The sequence below is a fragment of the Mastigoproctus giganteus genome, chromosome 2 (genome assembly GCF_048544385.1).
Source record: "Mastigoproctus giganteus isolate SK-2022 chromosome 2, ASM4854438v1, whole genome shotgun sequence".
Lineage (NCBI taxonomy): Eukaryota > Metazoa > Arthropoda > Arachnida > Uropygi > Thelyphonidae > Mastigoproctus > Mastigoproctus giganteus.
In genome coordinates this window covers 180,947,003-180,967,576 of record NC_143576.1, presented here as the reverse complement: position 1 = coordinate 180,967,576, position 20,574 = coordinate 180,947,003, and the positions used below count along the sequence as shown (strand labels likewise).

The window sequence follows — 20,574 nt, the reverse complement described above, 5'->3', positions numbered from 1 at the left end:
GTACAAATTGGAAGGGCATCTGGCGGCACGGAGACGTTCAAGGGCAGTTTCGCACCATACAGTGTCGAAGGCTCCTTCGAAGCCGACAAAAATAGCTAATTCATATTTGGAGGTTCAGTTCTCCAGGTACAGGGCCAGATAAATTAGGGCCTTTTCGCAGGAGCAGGTGTGATGCCATACTGGGATGGGGAGATTAAATCCTGTGAAAGGAACAAAGTGGTAACCCTGTGGGCCATTAGCTGCTCTAATATTTTTTCTAAGGTTAGCCAGTAGTGCAATAGACCTGAAGGACCGTGGTTCAGTTCAAGGCTTATTTGGTTTTTTAATGAGCCGGAGCAATGGAGCCTCTTTCCAACACTTAGGGAACTTGCTGTTTTGTAGACACTTGTTAAACACCAGCAAAAGGTGTGATGGTCTTAATTTGTAGAACCTGAGGATTTCGGACATTTCGTGGGATTGATTTTTTTCAGTATTGCATCCAGCTCCAGCATGGTAAAGGGGTCAGCAAAGGACTGAGAACAGTAATTACAATTTTTGCTCGAAGATCAGTATGTTCGGGAAGGTCTTCCAAGGGGTCATCAATTGGGAAAAGATTGTCCACAATGAGATTCACTGAGTCGTGCCAATTAGTTGATTCATTCCTTCCTACGACCACAGACCCTAAGATGTCTGAGGTGAAAGTCTTCCCCCTTGTAATTTGGTAGAAGAGCCCCCAGGGATTTGCATTGCCAGAGTCCTTAACAAAGTTGGTCCACGTTTCTTTTTTCCTGTTTGCTATTGCTTTTGTGTACTGATTCTTTTTAGTGATGTAGTCATTATAGAGTCGGGCAACATGTGGAGGAGGCCATCCACGATGCCGCTGGTACTGTTTACGGGCGTGATGGACATCTTTACGAAGTTTACTGAGTTCCACTGTCCACCAAGAGCAGATCCAGGGAGTGAATGTCTTCTTCTTTTTGGCTGATATGTATGAGGCTTTAGTTATAGATTGCTGAACGAGATCACATAGTTCGGTGGCCAAAGCAGTGTCACGGTGGTCTAGCATGGAAAGTGGGAAGTCATGCTCAATTGATCCATCGAAGGCTGCCAACTCAATCGATTTTGTGGAGAAAATGACAAAGTCAGAAATTCTGGAATGACAGGGACGGATGGAACTGGAAGGAGCAACATGAAATAGGATGACCCTATGTTCACTCAGTGTAAACTCAGAGATAGTGGTCCAGTCAGTGATCTGGGACCTCAGGTCATTGGTGGTGATAGTAATATCTATGTTAGATTGTCCAGTAGAACTGCAGTATGTGGAGAGTTGGTTGGGTTTATTGTGGACTGCCAGATTGCGGGTGAGAATGAGGTCCTCCAGGAGAAGCCCATGAAGATCTGAGGAAGAGCTGCAGCAGAATTTGGATTTTGCATTGACATCCGAGGTTATAAGTATTTATTTAGAACCTAAAAAGTCCAAAGCAAACTCAAGGTATTTGAGATATCCTTCTATATCCTTGGAAGGTGAACAGTATAGTAAAATTAGATAAAACATAGATGAGGCATGGGTAATTTGAACACAGGTTGCGTAATTATTGCAAAGGCCGTTGATTACTAGGACACCCAACTGGCTGTTGAGGATCACAATACAGGTCTTTGGGTCATCAAAGGTAGGCTAAATATCCCGATTGTGGATGGAGAATCCCGTGACTTTAAATGAGTTACCAAATTTAATCTTGGAGGCATTATATCTATAGAGTGCTCCTCCGCTGCACGTTGGATCTCATCAGCGACAGTGCGGGATTTGCATGACTTTAAGTTTGACACTATGGCTATTGCTGGTGAGACTGTGGATTTGTGGATTGGAAGGAGGAGGAACTGCCCTGTAGAGCTAGGGGGCTGTGGTTGAAGAGTTTGGGGGTTATTCGTTGGCGATCCTTAGCCTTACTTGTTCTAATGCTTGCTGGAATTCAGGACAGGCTACATCCCGCACCGAGTGCTCATGTTCAAGACGTCTTCTCTTGCAGTTCACGCAGCTAGGATTCTCATCCTTGTTTGGACATTCTCCATGGACATGGCCACTACGGGCAAAATGTCCACACGTAGGGGATGAGTGCGTACAGTGCTGGGATGTATGTCCATATCAAAGACACAAAAAGCCTTTAGTCACCACGGTGAATGGGCAGAACTTGTGAGAACTACACCCAAGAAAGATCCTGTCAAGTGACATGATTATTCTGAAGATTCTAGGTGATAGTGTGATGACGTGGTACGCTGCACAACTGGAATTAGCTTTGTTTGTGAACCTGAGGTTAGTATCCTATTTTATTTCTTCAAGGGTGACGCATGGTCAGCAAGATTTTTGTAGAACAAGTACTCAAGGATCTCATCTTTGTTAACACATGTGGGAAGATCATACACCAGTATAGATGGAGTGGTGCGCTTGGAGGGGGGAATTCACAGTGACCCCAGCAGAGTGAAATGGGCTGGCAGCAGCGATGTTGCCCAGATCCTCCTTGGTTGTGGTTTCAAGAAGAACAACCCGGTTCCTAATTGTTCTCAATGGCTTGATCTTAAGTGTCTTTAAGTCGTTCTAAAGCGTATTCTGTACTATTTCTTTCACCTCTCCACTAGTCTTCAGTTCTGACTGTTCAGATGCACGGATCAGGAGAAGATGCTGAGGTTTTTGGGTATACGCTTTGGCCAGTTGTGGGAGGTGGGACAGTCCTTGAGATGGTGTAGCAGATGCCGTCTTGGCTGCAGAGGCATAGGATCTGAGAGGTAGTTCTTTATTCTGTGAGGGGCTTCCAGTGCAGGATGAGTTGCAGTTGGAGGGAGCTTGGGAAGATAACAAGCACTCTTTCAAGGATGCTTGTCTGGGACCTGAGCTCTTCATTAACTGCCCGGAGTTTTTCATTATCAATAAGGAGTGCTGTGGAGATAGTCTGAAGTCTAGTCCACAGCTCCTGCACAGTATTTGCTGCCGACCTAGTAAATCTGTTATTGTCGTTGTTTATGAATGCCACTAGATATTTATGCAGCGTGGATATTACTTGATGAAGGGAAGAGGAAACAGCAGTAGCAGGACAGCAGGGGGCTGAGGTTGGAGGATGGGAGCCCTGATGCAACAGTCCGCTCAAGGTCAGAGAGTGATGGAGTAGTTTTTGAAAGTGATCTGCATGATGGAGCTGAGGGAGCCAGATTCGAAGAAGCAGAGGAGAGGCTGCAGGATGAGCTGGAGTAGGAGAAACAAGGGCTGCTAGTTGAACGGATGAAGGTAGAACTGGTTGTGCAGAAGTGGGAGCAGGAGAAGCGTGGGCAAGCGATTCCAAGATGGCAGCAGCAACTGGAGTAGAGATGCTGAAGTCAAGTTTAGCGGCAATTGATTGTTCAGAATCAACAGAGGGTGATCTGCCATTATCATCAACTGGGGAAGGATTGTTAGTGGAGCAAAGTGGACGAACCCTGGATCTCTTTTTACTCTTCTTTTTCCGAGGTCGGCTGTTTGCCTTAAGTGGGAGGACGTTAGTTGGATCCGAGTCCTCATCAGCGGCGGAGCTAGATTCCTCGCGGGAACTCATGTCGGATACGCGTTAACTGTCGTTCTGGATGTATCAGTGGGCTGAGAACAGTCTACTGATATAATAGTCAATCTCCTGAAGAAAATCACAATCGACCAAAACTTGTAATTCCAACTATTGCCACCAGGGAGCAAGAGAGGCAGGGGAGGAATTGGCACAGGATGTTCCACAGTGGCACATGACACATGGTGACGTCATAGTCAATTAACAGGATACGAAAATCACATTAACAAGTTCAGCAGAATATATAGCTATAAGGACAACGTGACCAAGAATTAAATTTGAATATCAATAAAATCATTAATAAATACTGTGACGTCATAAACAATGATTAATAACCAGAATAATAATAATAAAGAATGTTGATTTAGAAATGCAATTAATCCAAATGGGAGCAGCTGTGTCCACCTTACGAAGGAAAAGGCCAATAGGGGAGTGGCAACGTGTACACGTAACCTGACACAGTAAACGAAGGCATTTCTGTAGGTCGGAGAAGGAGCAGAGATAGCAAAACTATCAGAATGTAACTTCTTCTAAAATAAAATAATGCAGGCTATAAACACTAAATTCAACTATAATTGCAGGGAGACAATTGAGTACAAATCGAAAACCAATAGACAATAATCAACAGTCAGACTTATATGGAGTAGCCATTGTGAAAGTTCGTTAGTAGAGCAAGAAAAAACATAAATTAAAGACGCTCAGAAATCGGCGACGCCTTAGAAGTTTGCCGTAAAAATGACATGGATAGACTCACCATCACAAACAGAAACCTATAGATCCAAGGGAAATCCAAAATAATCCATTGGTACAATATTAATAAGCACAATTTGAAGAGACCAAATTTAGTCAACCGACACACGCGGTCCCTCTACTGGCAATCGCACTCTTGACATGTGGACATGCGGTTTTGTAAAGGGCGGCAATCTTGACATGAGGCACCTTCTTGTGTAGACGATATATTCACAGGTGTACATAACTGGCTCATTCTCTTTACAAGGGCCTACATTACCAAATTTGCTTACTTCCACTTCAACCCGCACTCACGACCTTCTCCCATTTGACCATACCATACAGAAGTCAGACACAGAATGCTCCCTCTTTCAATTTTTTCTTCCCGTACTTCACACTTCCCTTCAACATTGACACGCTTCCCCCAAGGACTCCGAAGCTATCTCCCCAACGCACAAAACAGCCCTTTCTAGATCTTTCTTATTTTTTTCTCATAAGCGGCATGAACCTTTCATGTCCACAGGCAACCTCCAAAAACACTCATTTTCGTTTCACACCTTTCTCTCTAAAAGTATCCGAACACTCATATATCAGCCAGCCAGACGCCGGTTTATTTTGACGCGAACTCTGGACAGCAGCTTATTTTCTGTTTTGGTTCTAACGGTGTCATAGATCAAAGGAGGCGCTTCGTATAATCCCCTTTCACGTCCTATTGTTCTTCCTTAAGCAACCCCTTCATGCCTATTCTCAATTGGCACCCCTTTACCTAGTCCTGCTGTCCCTGTTTGCTCGCTCTCGTATTATTTCAATTACTTGTTTACCTCTTTGCTGCTATTCTTAATTCTCACGCTTAGAACTGTCCATTATTAAAACTAGCGTTCTTCAAATTTTAACCTTACCTTTAGCAAAAATAAACAAATAGTCTTATTTAAATTTTTAAGATTTATATCTTACAGTATCACAAATTCAAAATTTCATCATTCTAGCTTCTCTAAAGAAGAAACAAAACCGAAACGAACCTTTTTTATTTTCATTGCAGTTTTAACAGAAGACAGGATTATAGAGCAGCTGCATTGCCTGAATGAAAAGTTCTACAATGTAAATATGCTTCTTTATTATTTTTCTTCTTTATCTTTTATCTTTATTTACAATTATTTACTTAAAATATAATGTTATAATACCTATTTTTGTTTGTATTAATCTTGCCTGAAATTTATAATATCTGGTTCGACAAAATACTCATTTCCCTGCAGAAATATGGTTAAGGCTCTAATGAGGTTCGAAAATTTTAGTATCGGATGATTCTATCATCCATAGTAATACTTTGTCTAACTAATATCATATTGAATTCACGCATAAATGAAGGTTACTTCTACCGTCCAGATCCAATACTGATAACCGTTGAGCTACATGTCTTATAACCCATTCAGATACGTTAATTAATTTATAAATTAATTGATAAAAATCATAAAATTTATGTGAGTGTAGCTACATGAATTCTGAAAACCGAGGAAACAAACGACAACAATAAAATTGAATGCCTTTTAAAATACAAATAAAAATTAAACGGACTACTCTTAATAAATGATCAAAGTGGAGCCGTGACCTGTACCATTATTTGAAGTTTGAAACACGGGAAATTTGATTGCAACAACCAACGTTGCCTGTTCTTAATAATAAACGAAGATTTATTATTATGAAACACGCACTTCATGAGTGCACCTGTTTATACTCCGTTGAGAAACATCCTTTCAAAGGTTTAAATCTGCTCCAGATTACAGTAACTTGCACACATCCACACACATACAACTCATCAAATGTTTGGGGAGCTCGAGATGTGCGAGATCAGAAAAGTAAAATTATCGTTATATTAAAGAGTTACGGTATAGTTTAGGGCTAAAGCCTCAGGTTACATAAATAGTTTAATTAATGTACAAGTTAGTGCATTTGCATCATTTCTTTCATAGGCAACTGAATAAGTAATTATAAATTGGCATCATTAACTATATCTCGTATTGTGAATATCTTCACCACGTGTTGCCATGATATTGCACTGCCTCGAATAAGCAAAGTTTCACCACAGGAGACGCAATTGTCAGCCAATACCATCACCCATACGGCACCATTACGTAGCTTATTGCAACTCGTTATAACGAGTTGTAATAAGTCACAGCGAGCTGCCGTGATGTTGGCAACTCGTTATAACGAGTTGCAATAAGTCACAAAGTGTTGCCATGATACTGGCAACTCGTTGTGAAGGTATTCACAATATGAGATATACTTAATGACACCAATTTATAACTAATTATGTAGTTGGCTATGTACAGAACTGAAGCAAATGCACTAACTTGTACATTAATTAAAGAATTATTCATTATGTGCTGATTTTTGAAGTAGACTGTATTTATTTCCTCCTAAATAGTGCCACGATATATAAAAGATATTCTATTACATTTATTTATCGTTTATATTCCATCAGTACAGTCGATAGCCGCAAAGCATTACCTAATTCGAATATAAAATGAGAATATTCCAATCACCAATAGCAACTACAGCAACAAATGAAGGAAGGGGAGGGGATATATTAGATAAACGCGTCCGAAGGCGTTAGCAGGTGTTTTACGCCAGTTTACGTCGTCCTACGCGGCGTTTCGAAGTGCCCCTCTACTTTGCATGCCTTCACATTCTGCTTCTTGTTAAACTGGGCGTTGGAAGGCGTCGCCGAAGACGCGCTTCAAGAGCTCGTCAAGTATACCCCAAAGAATGCTGGAGAAGTATGCCCTCCTAAAATAATTTATAAAAATGCCATTTAATTCAAATTAAGCGGCGCCCCCTTGATGACACTTTTCTAAATATTTCCTCATTCCAGCCTTTTCTTCCTGCTTACAAGCTCACCCGAACCTTATTTCATAATCCTTCAGTTTAAATGCTGTACCGTTAACTTTAACTTTAGTATTATATACATATATATATATATATTTTTTTTATGTGAACCCCCAAACACGAGAGGTGTTAGAACCTATAATACTTAGTACCGTGTTTGGGTTGGAGGTTGAGAAGACGAAAGAAGATATTTGTTGACATTGGACTTGAACATCTGTAGATTGTAATTTTCAGGAAATACGTATGAAGGAAGGTTGTTCCAGAAAACGGCAGTTGAATGAACAAATGAGGAAGATGAAAAGTTGGTTCTGTGAGTTTGAAGTTGGAGAGTAAATGGATGTTGGCTGCTTCCTGCACGTGTTCGGACTGTTTTAAAAGAGAGAGCGGGAATTATACAAGCCAAATCAGACGAACAGTGCCAATGGAAGTGTATGTAGAAATGGCATCCAGCAGAAACAGTACGTCTATGAGACAGCGAGTGGAGAGAGACTCTGTTAGAGGTGAATCATTAATTAACCTAACTGCCCTCTTCTGAATGGAATCAAGAAGCTTGAGAGAGGTTTTAGGGGCACCACCCCAGATGTGTGAACAATATTCCATGGCAGGGCGGATTTGCGATTTATACAGAGTGAGCAGCTGTTTGGAAGAAACGAAAGCTGAGAGCCAAAGAGAAAATAAAGTTTCTTAGATGCAGAGGAAGCAATATTTGTAACGTGCTTGTGCCAAAAGACATTAGAAGTCAGGGTAATCCCCAAAAGAGATATCATTTTGCCTAGAAATCGGAGTGTCACTAAAGACAATCATAGGAGCAGAAGAATCCTTTTTGCGAGATATAAGACAAGTTTTAGAAGGGTTGAAATCAACTAAGTTGTCTTTGCCCCACTGGAGAATTAACTGAAGATCGGCATTTAAGGAATTGGTAACAGATTTTCCAGAAGTTGAAGCTGATTGAGTAGGACAAGGTTTCTCAAAATGGAAAGTGGAATGCAATGTGTTATCATCGGCAAAACTATGGATAGGATTTCCAGTCAATGGAAGAAGGTCATTAATATACAAGAGGAAAAGATTTGGGGGAAAGAATTGAACCTTGGGGGACACCGGCATTTGTGGAGAAGTTAGAAGACAGAGAGCCATCTACCATCACGCTAATTGAGCGATCAGAGAGAAAACCGGATAACCAATTAATAAAAACAGTTGGCAAATCATAAGATGGAAGCTTGCTTAGAAGACCTTTATGCCATACACGATCAAAAGCCTTTGAGATGTCAAGAGCAACTACCTGTGTATCACCGAACCTTTCTGTTGAATTAGTCCATAAATGGGTAACATAAGCCAGAATATCACCAGTGGATCGACACTGACGGAATCCATACTGGCGATCGTTGATCAGACGGAAGGTTTCTAGGTAATTTAACAGTTGGCGGTTAATTGATTTCTCCATTACTTTAGAAAGAGTAGAAGTAATTGCAATGGGACGATATTTGGATGGGAGGGATTTGTCACCCTTTTTAGGAACTGGCTTGATATCAGCAAATTTCCAAGCAGAAGGAAAAACACCTTTGGAATAAGAAAGTGAAAAAAAGGCGGCAAAGAATACGAATAAGTTCAGGAGCACAGGTTTTGAGAATGAGTGGATAAATACCATCAGGGCCTGGAGCTTTCTTAGTATCAAGATTTATCAAAATCATTCTGATATCCTTTTGACGGAAGACCACAGGAGGCATTGAATGGAACGTGTTGGGAGAGGTGGGAGGTGTTTTACCAAGATCATTAATACATGAGCTGGAAGAAAAATGGGATGCTAGGAGATGAGTTTTATCCTTGGCTGAAGCGACTACGGAACCATCTGGTTCGGAAAGAGGTGGGAGCAGAGATAGGTACAAGTTGCGGCCAATAGCTTTGGCAAGAGACCAGAATGCTCGGCTACAATTAAGGCAAGAAGCAAGTTTTCTACTCTTATCCTGTTCAAACTCTAGTTTGGACTGAATAATAACTGCCTTACAAAATTGTTACGAGCTTTGTTATAGGCAGAAAATGAAACTGAAGAATTAGAAACAAGCCAATTAGGATATGCATCATTCGTCTCTAGAACAGCCTTAGCACATTTATTAGAAAACCAAGGTTTAGACAAAGGACGAAATTTTAAAGTGGAGTGTGGGATAAAAGATTCCATTCCTGCAAGAATAATTTCACTGACACGATCTGAACAAATGTTGATATCAGAGGTTTTGAAACAGTAATCCGACCTAGGAAAAGAAGAAAATAAATCTCGCAGGTCATCCTATTTTGCATTCTTGTAATGCCAAACAATACGAGGTTGGGATTAGCCATGATATAAAGGTAACATTGGAGAAGAGACAAACATCAAATTGTGATCTGAAGTGCCTAAAGGACCTCTCACTTCAACTGTGTACTTAGAAGGGTTGTTTGTGAGAAAAAGATAAAGCGTATTGGCTGTATGATTAGGATTGTCCGGAATTCTTGTAGGTAAATGAACAATCTGTGCTATGTCATTAGTAATTGCAAAAGCCTCAGCATATCGACCAGCTGGGTCGGTGTGACTAGAAAACGGAAACCTGCTGGAGTTGTGAACATTAAAATCACCAAGAAAAATTACCTCACTGTTAGGAAGTTGGACTGGAGAAAGTCAAGTTGCAAAGAGAGGAAGTCAGAGCTCCAAGTGATTAGTGGAGTTGGGAGAACGGTAGAGACAACAGATGAATTTGACACAATGAGGTAGAGAGATTTTAACCCAGAAAAGATCAAAGAGAGGAGATTCCAAATTTCCAAGTCTCTGAAAGGGAACGTCAGATCGGACATATGCACAAGTATCACGTTTGAGACGAAAGAAATCATACAGCGAATAATTTGGGCATCTGAGATGAGCAGTAGTTGAATCAACCGATAACAGAGATTCTGTCAGAAAAAATACATGGGGTTTGGCAGACTGCAAGTGGAAATGGACATCGTTGAGGTTAGAATTGAGACCGCGCATATTTTTGAAATGAATTAGGAAGTGCTTGGGAGATTTAGATCTTTTCGCAGATAAGCTTGCTCTATTATTTTGACAATTCATGATGTATTCATTAGTAAGAAAAAGTGAGTGGGGCATGCTGTATGAAGTAATAGAATTTTGGGATAGGGCGTACACGTGGTAAGAATATACCCAGATCCTTGGCATAACGTGGCCTCGACAATGCTCCCCGCATACACACTGCTCGGACTCCCTCCAGTCACTATCTGGCAGAGTAGAGGTAGGAAGATTATACACTAGCTGATCCAGAAGCCTCCTAGAGAGTTACCAATAGGTTCGTTCCGGTGTACTAACTAGCGGCCGGGCTGCGAACACCGTTTTTGAGCTGTACCCTCGAAATGTAACGAATATTGGATCTCGCCACGACGTTCATCATAACCTCAAAAGTCATCAATCATACTGCTTGATGGAAGAGATAAGGAAGGGTTCACCGGAACTTAGCTGTAGAGACTAAACATGGGTTCCACCACTTCAAGCCTCGAATAAAGAAAGTGGTGTTATTTCACCGGTTGATGAGAGTCATCTACCACCTAGTACTGCCTGGTAACAAAGAGGGGCGGCGTTCCTCCATGTGGTGTGGGCGCCACACCTCGACCCCTGCTTACGTTGGGTCACACCTGGGTGGTCATCCGCCATGTACTTGTGCATGGAGGTTATACCCAGGATTACTAAACGTCCCACCATCGTGAAAGTGCAAGCAGAGGATTTTGCTGTCACAGACCGTCCGGACTTCGCCGAACTTGGGTCCACTAGACTTGAGTGTCACCAGAATGTCAGTTCCATCAGCGTTTTAGACTCCGAGGTAGCAAGTACAGCTTGTCTGGCATATCTGAGAGAATGTCTGCGACAACCTCAAGTTATTTTTTTTTTTAATTTGCCTATGTGTACACGCATGATGTTAAGACGGGATAGGATTATTCTTTCTATTTAACAAAAATAAATAACTAAAAAAACGACTTTACTTATTTTGAGTAGCTTTTTACAAATTACTTGCATTAACCTTTATTCAAAAGGAACTCACAAATGTAAGGATTTACCGTATCAGAGTGTGAAAGTTGAAAAAAAAAATGGAAAGTGTTGATAATTCGAGATTTTACGAACGAAAATTGATAAAGTTTAGGATTCATTAAATTGCTTTGAAAAAAGAGAAATTCGTAGCTCATGGATCTCTCCGTATTGTAATTTATTAAACAATTGAGCTGTATGCCACAATGTTTTATAATATTATATTATTTAAATAAAGTAAATGCAACCAGGCATAATATTTTAAGAGTTTAGGATTCTATATCTATGTTATATCGGTGCAGATACACCACAGACAACTCTTAAAGAAAAACTACAATCGTATTGTGGAAAGCATCATTTCATCTGTATCTCGTATTGGGCTCATCCTTCACAGTGAGTTACCAAGCATTGCACTACCTCGAATAAGTAGCGCTTCACTACAATAGTCTTCTCTGTTAGTGAAGCTTTAGTTATTAGAGGGAGTGCAATGCTTGGTAACTCGTTGTGAAAGATGAGCACAATATGAGATACAGAAGAAATGATGCCTTTCCCACTAGTACCGTTGTTTTTCTTTGAGCGTTTTAAGAGTTTTATTCTGTGGTGTATCTACACCGATATTATATTATATTATATTATATTATATTATATTATATTATATTAAATATAATAACATATGTAACAAATTATAATGCAATATTGATATTGATATATTCTTACAGATAGTAGATATGAAACTCAATTGTGTGAAAGCTGTCGGAGAAGATTGCTCCCAGGGCTACGAATCTGTTGTGAAATTCATCTGCAGAGATGTTTGGATAAATTGTGACTGTAACCATTACCCTAGTGAGGTAAACTTACACATGTTTCTCGGGTTTATTATAGATGTCGTACAAATGTTCTCATGCAAATATTTTTAATGATAATTCAACGAGGAGTAAAGCAGTTGAAATGATACTTTTCATAACCTTTTATTAGCAAGTTACAAGGATAAATAGTAATTAAAAGTCAATATGATTACTGAATTTTATAAATAGTAATAATTTAAATCGTAATTAAAATTTCTAACTACGTTATAGTTGGCGGAGGTCTAATGGCATAGCTATAATTTTTAGATCCCTACACAAAGAGCCCCAAATACCTTCCCTCTATTTTCATTAAAGTGAAACGCCATATCTTATTTTTAAAATATTATTTATACTGTATATTTTTAGTAATTTTTAATAAAAGTGAACTATAAAAACCAAAACAAAATGGGGATGTCAAAATAAAATAAACAATTTAATAATCTATAACACGTTATAATGAGATTAAAGCATAAACTGGTGGCTAGTTGTAATGGGAAAAGTTTTTAAGACGTTCAATTTAATTCAGCAATATTTATAATCTACTGGCAGTATTTGAGAAAGAAAAATTCCTTTCAGTTCTTTTAAAGGCATACTTAGAATGACAGAAAAGTCTTTACCCTTCCTGTACATAAATTCTATAATGACTGACGTTAAAAACGTTTTTACTAGCGTTATTTGAAAAAAAAATTGCAATGAAGAACCGTCATGCGAAAGCGTTACGGAAGTGACTTATCTTCAGCTGTACGTCCATAATGTGGACGTATAGCATATTGTTGGAAAATTAACGAATTTAGAAAGAGAAATATTAAACTTTTAAGATACAAAAAAAACTTTCGGAAACTGGGAAATGCGTTAATTCAAAAACGAATCTAGTTTCAAATCACGTGGTGTTTTCAGATTGAATGTAACTTTTTTCTTTATAATTAAACTCTAAGATTGGAAACGAGTTCTGCACATTTATGAAAACAATATTCAACTTGGACATGTCATCAGATCTTTCAATAAATACTACACGAAATGGAACAACTATACGGAGTGAATTTAATCGTGAACCCTTCAATGTAAAAATTAAATATATATTCTACTTTAGTGATCACAGACCAATACTTTCAGTAACCGATATGTAATTATTATTAATAAAATAAAAACATCGTTATATGTTATATTATCCATGAATTTTATTAACATGTGAAAATTAAAACGCTTTATCGCCTGCCGATGACTCCTAAATGTAAAACACGTTAAATGTTCTAGCGGCAGGACACATTATATGCCTGATACAGAATTAATTAACTTTTTTTTCATTAAAAATAGAGTAATTATAGAAATAAATGAAAAAAAAAAATGTAAGAATTGATCCTAGTCTCCCTTACTGTGCGATGAATTCAAACATCAATCATTCATCCGTCATGTACCGTGTTTTAAATAATTGTGCCAATTTTTAAACAGACCGTATAAGTCCTCGTTGGCTTTTAGGTTTACTGTGCTATTTTTTTTTTATAAAAAACCCCAAACACGAAAGGTATCAAAACCTATAGTACTTAGTACCGTGCATGGGTTGAAGGAGAAGTATGGGGAGCGGAGGATGACGGAAACTTTGATTTAGAGACTAAACATGGGTTTCACCACTTCAAGCCTCGAATAAGCAAAGTGGTGGTATTTCACCGGTTGATGAAAGTCATCTACCACCTATATTTTCAGTGCCATTTATTTGCGGTCATCGACATGAGGCGTCCTCCAATGTAGTATCAAAAGGATGCATAAACAGGCTTTCCATTTTTTAATTTTTATGTGAAGTAAAGAGAGGCAGAAAGCATCACAGAAGTGTTATTTCAAGACATCTAGAAAAGAATAGTTTACAGGGAGCAGAGTGGTAGAATAGTGTGGACAGTTATTTCACTACGTCGTGGGTTCAGTTGGTTTACTACGAAGAATTTTGGTGGAAAGCAACAAACACTTATTTACAGTCAGTGGACAGCTTATTTCGTACATCTCTCTCTCTTGCGAGGACGGATTGGATTTTTGGTTTAATTTCCAAACAACGAACGCCACGAGGCTTCAGTGGATCGCCTTTATACCGTGTGTTATTGTTATTCTGACTCCAGTTCGTCGGCGTGATGAAAAATTGGGGATCGGCAACGTAGACGCACTTCGCGTTGCTCGATGATTAAAGTCGCTGCTCTTTCCGCACAATGTGTTGTTAAGGCCTGTTTCCGATTACCTTCAATTGTGTAGGAAGTTGTATGAGCTTTTTCATAATGTAGTCGATCACCGGGGAACGTTCCAGAGATTTAATTTTAAGTAAAAGAAGTAAATGGGACAAAGAATGTGCGCAATTTATAGAGAGATGGTTGCGTACGCGAAACTATATTTCGTCCATTCACCGTCAGTAAAAAAAAAAAAAAAAAAAAAAAGAAGAAGAGATGCCGACCGGGCTAGCCAGGTGGGTAAAGTACCTGCCTGGCAACCCAAAGGTCGCGGGTTCCAATCCCGCCTCGGGCTTGGATCAAAGTACTGCAAAAACCTTGGGAGGTGCAGTATGGCCACAGAAGCCGATACGCCAACAACTACCAAAAAGAAAAAAAAAAAAAGGTAAATAAACAAAATAAATATTTCGTCTTAATGTCGCTAATTTCAATAAAATAATTCAAATGAATTAAAGAGTAAGAATTTCACCGTTCCCATGTGAAACTGTAAACGGATTCGACATTTTTCCAGTGAAGCCTTTATATTCTCCTTCACTACGCACTTCAAGTAATCGACGATCCCAATCGTTCAGTTTCTTTTTTTTTTCATTATTTGACCTTCAGCACTCACGGTTTTACATACGACTACATGATCACTGCCTTCCCTTTTTAAATACATCGACTACTGTTAACGTTTGAGGCGCAAACGTATCCTTGTCAAGCAATTAGAATTTGCAGGTTGGCATCCGACACAAATCTCTTCGAAACTCATCTTGTTGGTGATATCTCTACATCCTGCTGGCTTTTAAACCTGTTTCTTATATTGTACACATTTAGTCCACTTGGTTCACTACTTTGGATAGGGTGTCTGAATTCTTTTGGTGGGACAGTATATGAGTATTGATTATTAAACTGAAATAACAATAAAAATTACTTTATAATTATTTTAAAATAATTTATTCGTATAGATTCGGAAACAATGGTTGGACTGTATCTTTCAAGAATTCGAAAATGCAACTGGGTCATCTTTTATTTCAAAAATAGAAGACTACATCAAAGCAAATGCGGTAAGCTAGGCTTCCTTATGCCATCAACGAAATAATTTTCACAATTACGCCTGCACTATTATTATACATTCGACGGAAATGTACACTGAGTGCCACTTTATTAAGTGTACGTACTCTTTCATAAAATGGAGTTCACCTTCAGCAAAGACATCACTTGTTCATAGCATGCGATATAAAACAGGTGTTGAGGTACACAGGGATACTGCACGTGCATGGAATGCATTGCGAGAATAGGCAAGTCGAAAGATTTAAGTGCCTTTGAACCTGGCGTGGTAGTCGGCATTATATGCGCCGATATGAGCATTTCAGACACTGATGAGGTTTCGACGTAACAATATGCGTTGAGGGTAGCGAGATTGTTCCAATCACCAAATAACATCCTGCCAAAGGGGATACAGTGGTCGGAAACAGCTCGTTGATGCAAGAGACAAAATGATGCTGACAGGCTTGTGCAGGGCAACAGGAATGCTACAGTCAGTCAAATAGCAACCATCACAACAGTAGTAACCAAAAATGCATTTCAGAGTGCAGAACGCATCGTACCTTGTCACAGATGATGGTATCGTAGCTTCGACCGAACTAGGGTTTCACTTCTGTCAAATAAATAAATAAATAAATAAATAAATAAGACGGCATACAGCGGGTTCAAGAATAGTAACGTTGGGCAGAGGAAGATTCGAAAAATGTTGCCTGATCTGATGAATCCTAGTTCTTAATGTTTCACGCGAGGACCAGAACATAATGAAAAGAGCACGGGGCCCATCCTGTCAGGTGTCAACAATGAACGCAGATGGTGGTGGGGCAATGCTGTGCGGAGAATTTTAGTGATACACATTTGTCCTCCTTTATATAAGTGGAGCAACATTTGGATGCCACAGGTTATCTGGAAATTATTTCCGACCAGATGCATGAGCATCCCTTTATAATTGAGGTCTATACATCTGCGAATGGGTTTTACAACAAGATAATACACCAAAAGGCATGAATTTTACTAAACTGGTTCCACGAATAAGAAAGTGAATTCATCATATTGCGGTAGCCTTAAGTCATCCGATCTCAATTCAATTGAGCACCTGTGGTATGAAGTAGAAGTTGCTCTTTGTAGTACAGATCTGCAACCATTAAACCTGTGACAACTGTGGGGAGACATTGAACCAGTATTCTTGTGGCATTCTTTCGTCATCTCGTTGTGTCTAACCCACAAAAAATACAGATTCTTCTGAGCTCTACAGTGGGACCTATTTCCTATTAGGTAGGTTTTCCTAATAAAGTGGCTAATAAAGTACACTCAGTGGATATTCTCTTTCACATGAACGTATTATGAATTTTACTATATAATTTGAAGTTGTTTGTAAATATTACTAATTTACGTAATTTAAAAGTATGTGTATGTATTTGTATATGTCCAGCTATACAGGGTGTCTCAAAAATACACGGAATAACTTCAAGAATGAGTTCCTCATATATAGACAATAAAAATATTTTATATCAACATAGTTTCCGATCTGCTTGATTTCCGAGTTTTGAAGGTCTGTCTATTACACTTAACTGTTCACATCACCTTATAGTAATTGTTCAAAATGTCCACCTTCTGCCTGAATACAGGCCTCACATCGACGTCTCATGGTCTCGCGAAGACGATGCCAAATTCCTGGCATGTTTCGTATCGTCTCACAACCTGCCACAATTCGATTGCGGAGAGTTTCGACATCAGCTACCGGAGTCGAATACACCAATGACTATACATGGCTCCACAAGACGAAATCTAGTGGGATTAAATCAGTTGAGCATGGAGGCCAGGAGTTGGTCCACACCTCTCCTTCAGGAGTCGTAGATCTTGATCGTCCTCTGTCGGCAGCACGAGATGTAAAGGTCCAATATTCACGAAAGCGGAGATGGATAGTTTCAAACGTTTTTCTGTCTGCACATCTTCGTTCTGGGAACCTTTCGTGGTACGAAGGACGAGCCTCCAGGGCATTTGCGTCCGCCAAACCGTACATAAAGTGCATATCCGCTTGCTCTGATTTGAGTACATGGCCGGAATGGAAAACCACCAAATTCTGTCATTGCCTTTTGATGAAGGAAATCACCTGCGGGATATAAGACATTCCGGTTAATAACTCGGGAACCAAGCATTTCCGGAACTATGTTGATATAAAATATTTTTTTATTGTCTACATATGAGGAACTCATTCCTGAAGTTATGCCGTGTATTTTTGAGACACCCTGTATATAATAGAGAGAGAGAGAGAGAGAGAGAGAGAGAGAGAGAGAGAGAGAGAGAGAGAGAGAGCAATTTGATCCTTCATAATCACAAGGGCAGTGTTTCCGTTGGAAGCAACAAATGATTATTATAAAGCGAAAAGTAATTAACCCATTTTTGCCCTAATAACAAATTGCATGTGTCGTTTCATTTTCAAAAATAGTTCTTCTAATTTCTAAGAGAATTAGCAGAAGACTAGCGGTATTTTGCTCCATGCTGACTTATATCAGTAAGTTCCACAAAAGAATGGGTCGCCTTGGGCTTGTCTTAATTATGTGCTCCAAGTAGGGATTATCAAGTTATTGAGTAAAGGGATAAACATTTTTCCCTACATTGCGCCCATCTGTTAATTTTCTCAGAGGCGTGTTCTTATCATGGAACACCCCTCTGATGGGACAGTGTAGGAGCAATATCTTATAGTTTGTCATTTAGAAATTAATTTTGTCATATACTTTCATTACATTTTATAGGTTAGTTGTAACTCCAAATTTTGATATTTTATTTTATTTTACAGGAATGTGGACTTGATTTCACTCCTGTTCTGTGTGCATTAGAAGGGCCTTAAACATTTTATAGTTGCTTAACTGTCTAATTGGTATTGGTAAAAAAAAAGCCTTAACATTTTATTAATTTTAATAAAATTAATAATATATGATATATGCTATAATATATATCATATATGATTTTATAATAATATAATAAAAATACAAATAATATATTTTTAATAATGTAATGGAAATTGGATGAATAAATAATTTTTTTGTTTTAACGTTGCTTATTTGTGCGAGTGTTCGTTTGGTTTTGGACATTCATATGAATAAATTATTTCTTTATTTATTTTGCAAAAGTCATATCGAGAAATTAAATGTATTTTTCAAGTGAGCAGGGATACTTTGTTTTGATGGAAACAATGGAGTACTCTTTTAAACTTTTTTTTTTTAAATCCAGCAAAGAGAAAAGATACAATGGTTTTACTTGGCAGAAGTTTCTTGGGAGTGATGATTCAAAGCAGCTCAGTAATCCGTGAACATTAAGTAGTTTCGATATGCCACATTGTTATTGGGAGAGAGGTAAAATTTAATCCCACCAGAGACTGGAAAATCCGCAAAATCTTCTGTTTAGGCAATCTTAGATATCACATGTGGGATAGAGAATTTACCTCCCTGACTTTTTCTGGGTTTTAATCCCCCACAATATGAAAATTATCCCGCAACAAATATTTCTGCAGGAATAACAATCGGTCTGCAATAGAGTAGCAAAACAAAACAAATAAACATAACAACAACAACAACAACAACAACAAAAACTCAATGATTGAGTTTTTTTTTTTTTTTTTTCGTACAAGGCTCTATTGTAATGTTCAATTATTGAGCATTACAATAGAGCCTTGTATTTATGCAGTCATTCTAGGCAGGCCAACAGTCAGACGACTTCTAGAAACCCCATGGATATCAGACGAACTATTTAGACAAGTGAAAGAAAAGAAAAATGCATGGGATGCATATAAATTAACACGTGACACATGATAGATATAAGCTGGTCTGTAACGAAGTTACAAAGGAGGTTAGGCAGGCGAAGGCAGATTACGAGAAATCTTTGGCAAATGATGCAAAGAAAACAGCAAAGAGTTCTTTACTTATGTAAATTCTAGAAGGAAGGGGATGAATCAGATTGGTCCACTTGATATCGATGGTTTAACTGTTGATGATCCTGCTCCGGTAGCTAAAAAACTAAATGAATATTTTGCATCGACATTCACACATGAGGAGTTATTCAGCGAGGGGAATGCCAGAGGTGAATTAAACGCTGGCAGTAAACTATATGATTTTTTAATAACTGAGAGTAAAGTGGAGGAGAAATTGTTGAAGATAAACACAACAAAGGCACCTACGGTGGATGGGATCTATCCAGTTATATTAAAGGAGGCGGCAAAGGAAATAAGCAAACCCTTAGCCATAATTATGAGAACTTCCCTGGAATCAGGGGAGGTACCCATGGCCTGGAGATATGCAAATGTGACCCCAGTCCACAAAGGAGGATCAAAAGGAGACACAAGTAATTACAAACGTGTTAGTTTAACTTCTGTTCCAGAGAAATTAAGGAAGACACTTGTTAAAGAAGCATTGCTGGATCATCTAGACAAGACTTCAGTTATAGCGCGTACAAAGCATGGGTTTGTTAAGAGGAAGACGTGTCTGACTAATTTGATAGAATACTATGATGTAGTCACAAAGGAACTGGATGAAAATGATAACTTTGATATCTTATATTTGGATCTGAGAAAAGCCTTTGATACTGTTACACATGGAAGACTGCTGCGCAAATTGTAGCAGTGTGGCATTTCACGAAAATTGCTGCTATGGATAAAGGGATGGTTGAGTGGGAGAAGACAGAGTGGTAATCAATGGACACTGCTCTTCGTGGACTAATGTTATTATTGGAGTCCATCAGGGTTCAGTGTTTGGTCCATTATAATTGTTTTCTGTATTTATAAATGATATTGATGATGGTATATCGGGCTTAATGTCCAAGTTTTCAGACGATACGATGGTTGGCAGGGTTGTTAATGACACTATTGACAGTACACTGCTGCAACAGGATTCAGAAACGTAGAGCAGATGGGCTGAGAGGTGGAAAATGAAGTTTAACATTGACAAATATAAAGTACTACATATGGGAAGCAGTAATCCCAGAGTAACGTATCAACTATGTGGTACCACACTGGCAGTGGTAGAGAATGAAAATGACTTGGGGGTAATTGTGGAGGCAGATAGGAAATTTTCTGAGCAGTGCAGACAGCTCATGGTGTCTTGTCAATAAATATACTGGTATTTTTCTAGGGGGGGATAAGGAGGTGTTATCCCCTTGTATAAGGCAATGGGCAGGCCGTACCTTCAGTACTGTATACAGGTCTGAAGGCCTCATTTCAAGAAGGATGTAGAGCTGTTTGGACGAGTACAGAGAAGGGCAACAAGATTAGTGAATGGAACAAAGGGTTT

General features: G+C 38.9%; 1 protein-coding gene across 1 annotated transcript in view; it reads left to right on the top strand.

Moving 5' to 3' along the window:
- The window catches only part of LOC150089803 (uncharacterized), a 39,679-nt gene extending 21,486 nt beyond the window's left edge, over window positions 1-18,193 (top strand). The window contains exons 3-6 of the mRNA XM_090368824.1: window positions 5,332-5,390; window positions 11,934-12,062; window positions 15,214-15,312; window positions 18,090-18,193. Coding sequence (XP_090224950.1) covers window positions 5,332-5,390; window positions 11,934-12,062; window positions 15,214-15,312; window positions 18,090-18,140 — 338 coding nt within the window. The 3' untranslated portion in view covers window positions 18,141-18,193. The remainder of the gene's footprint in view (window positions 1-5,331; window positions 5,391-11,933; window positions 12,063-15,213; window positions 15,313-18,089) is intronic.
- The last annotated feature ends 2,381 nt before the right edge of the window (window positions 18,194-20,574 follow it).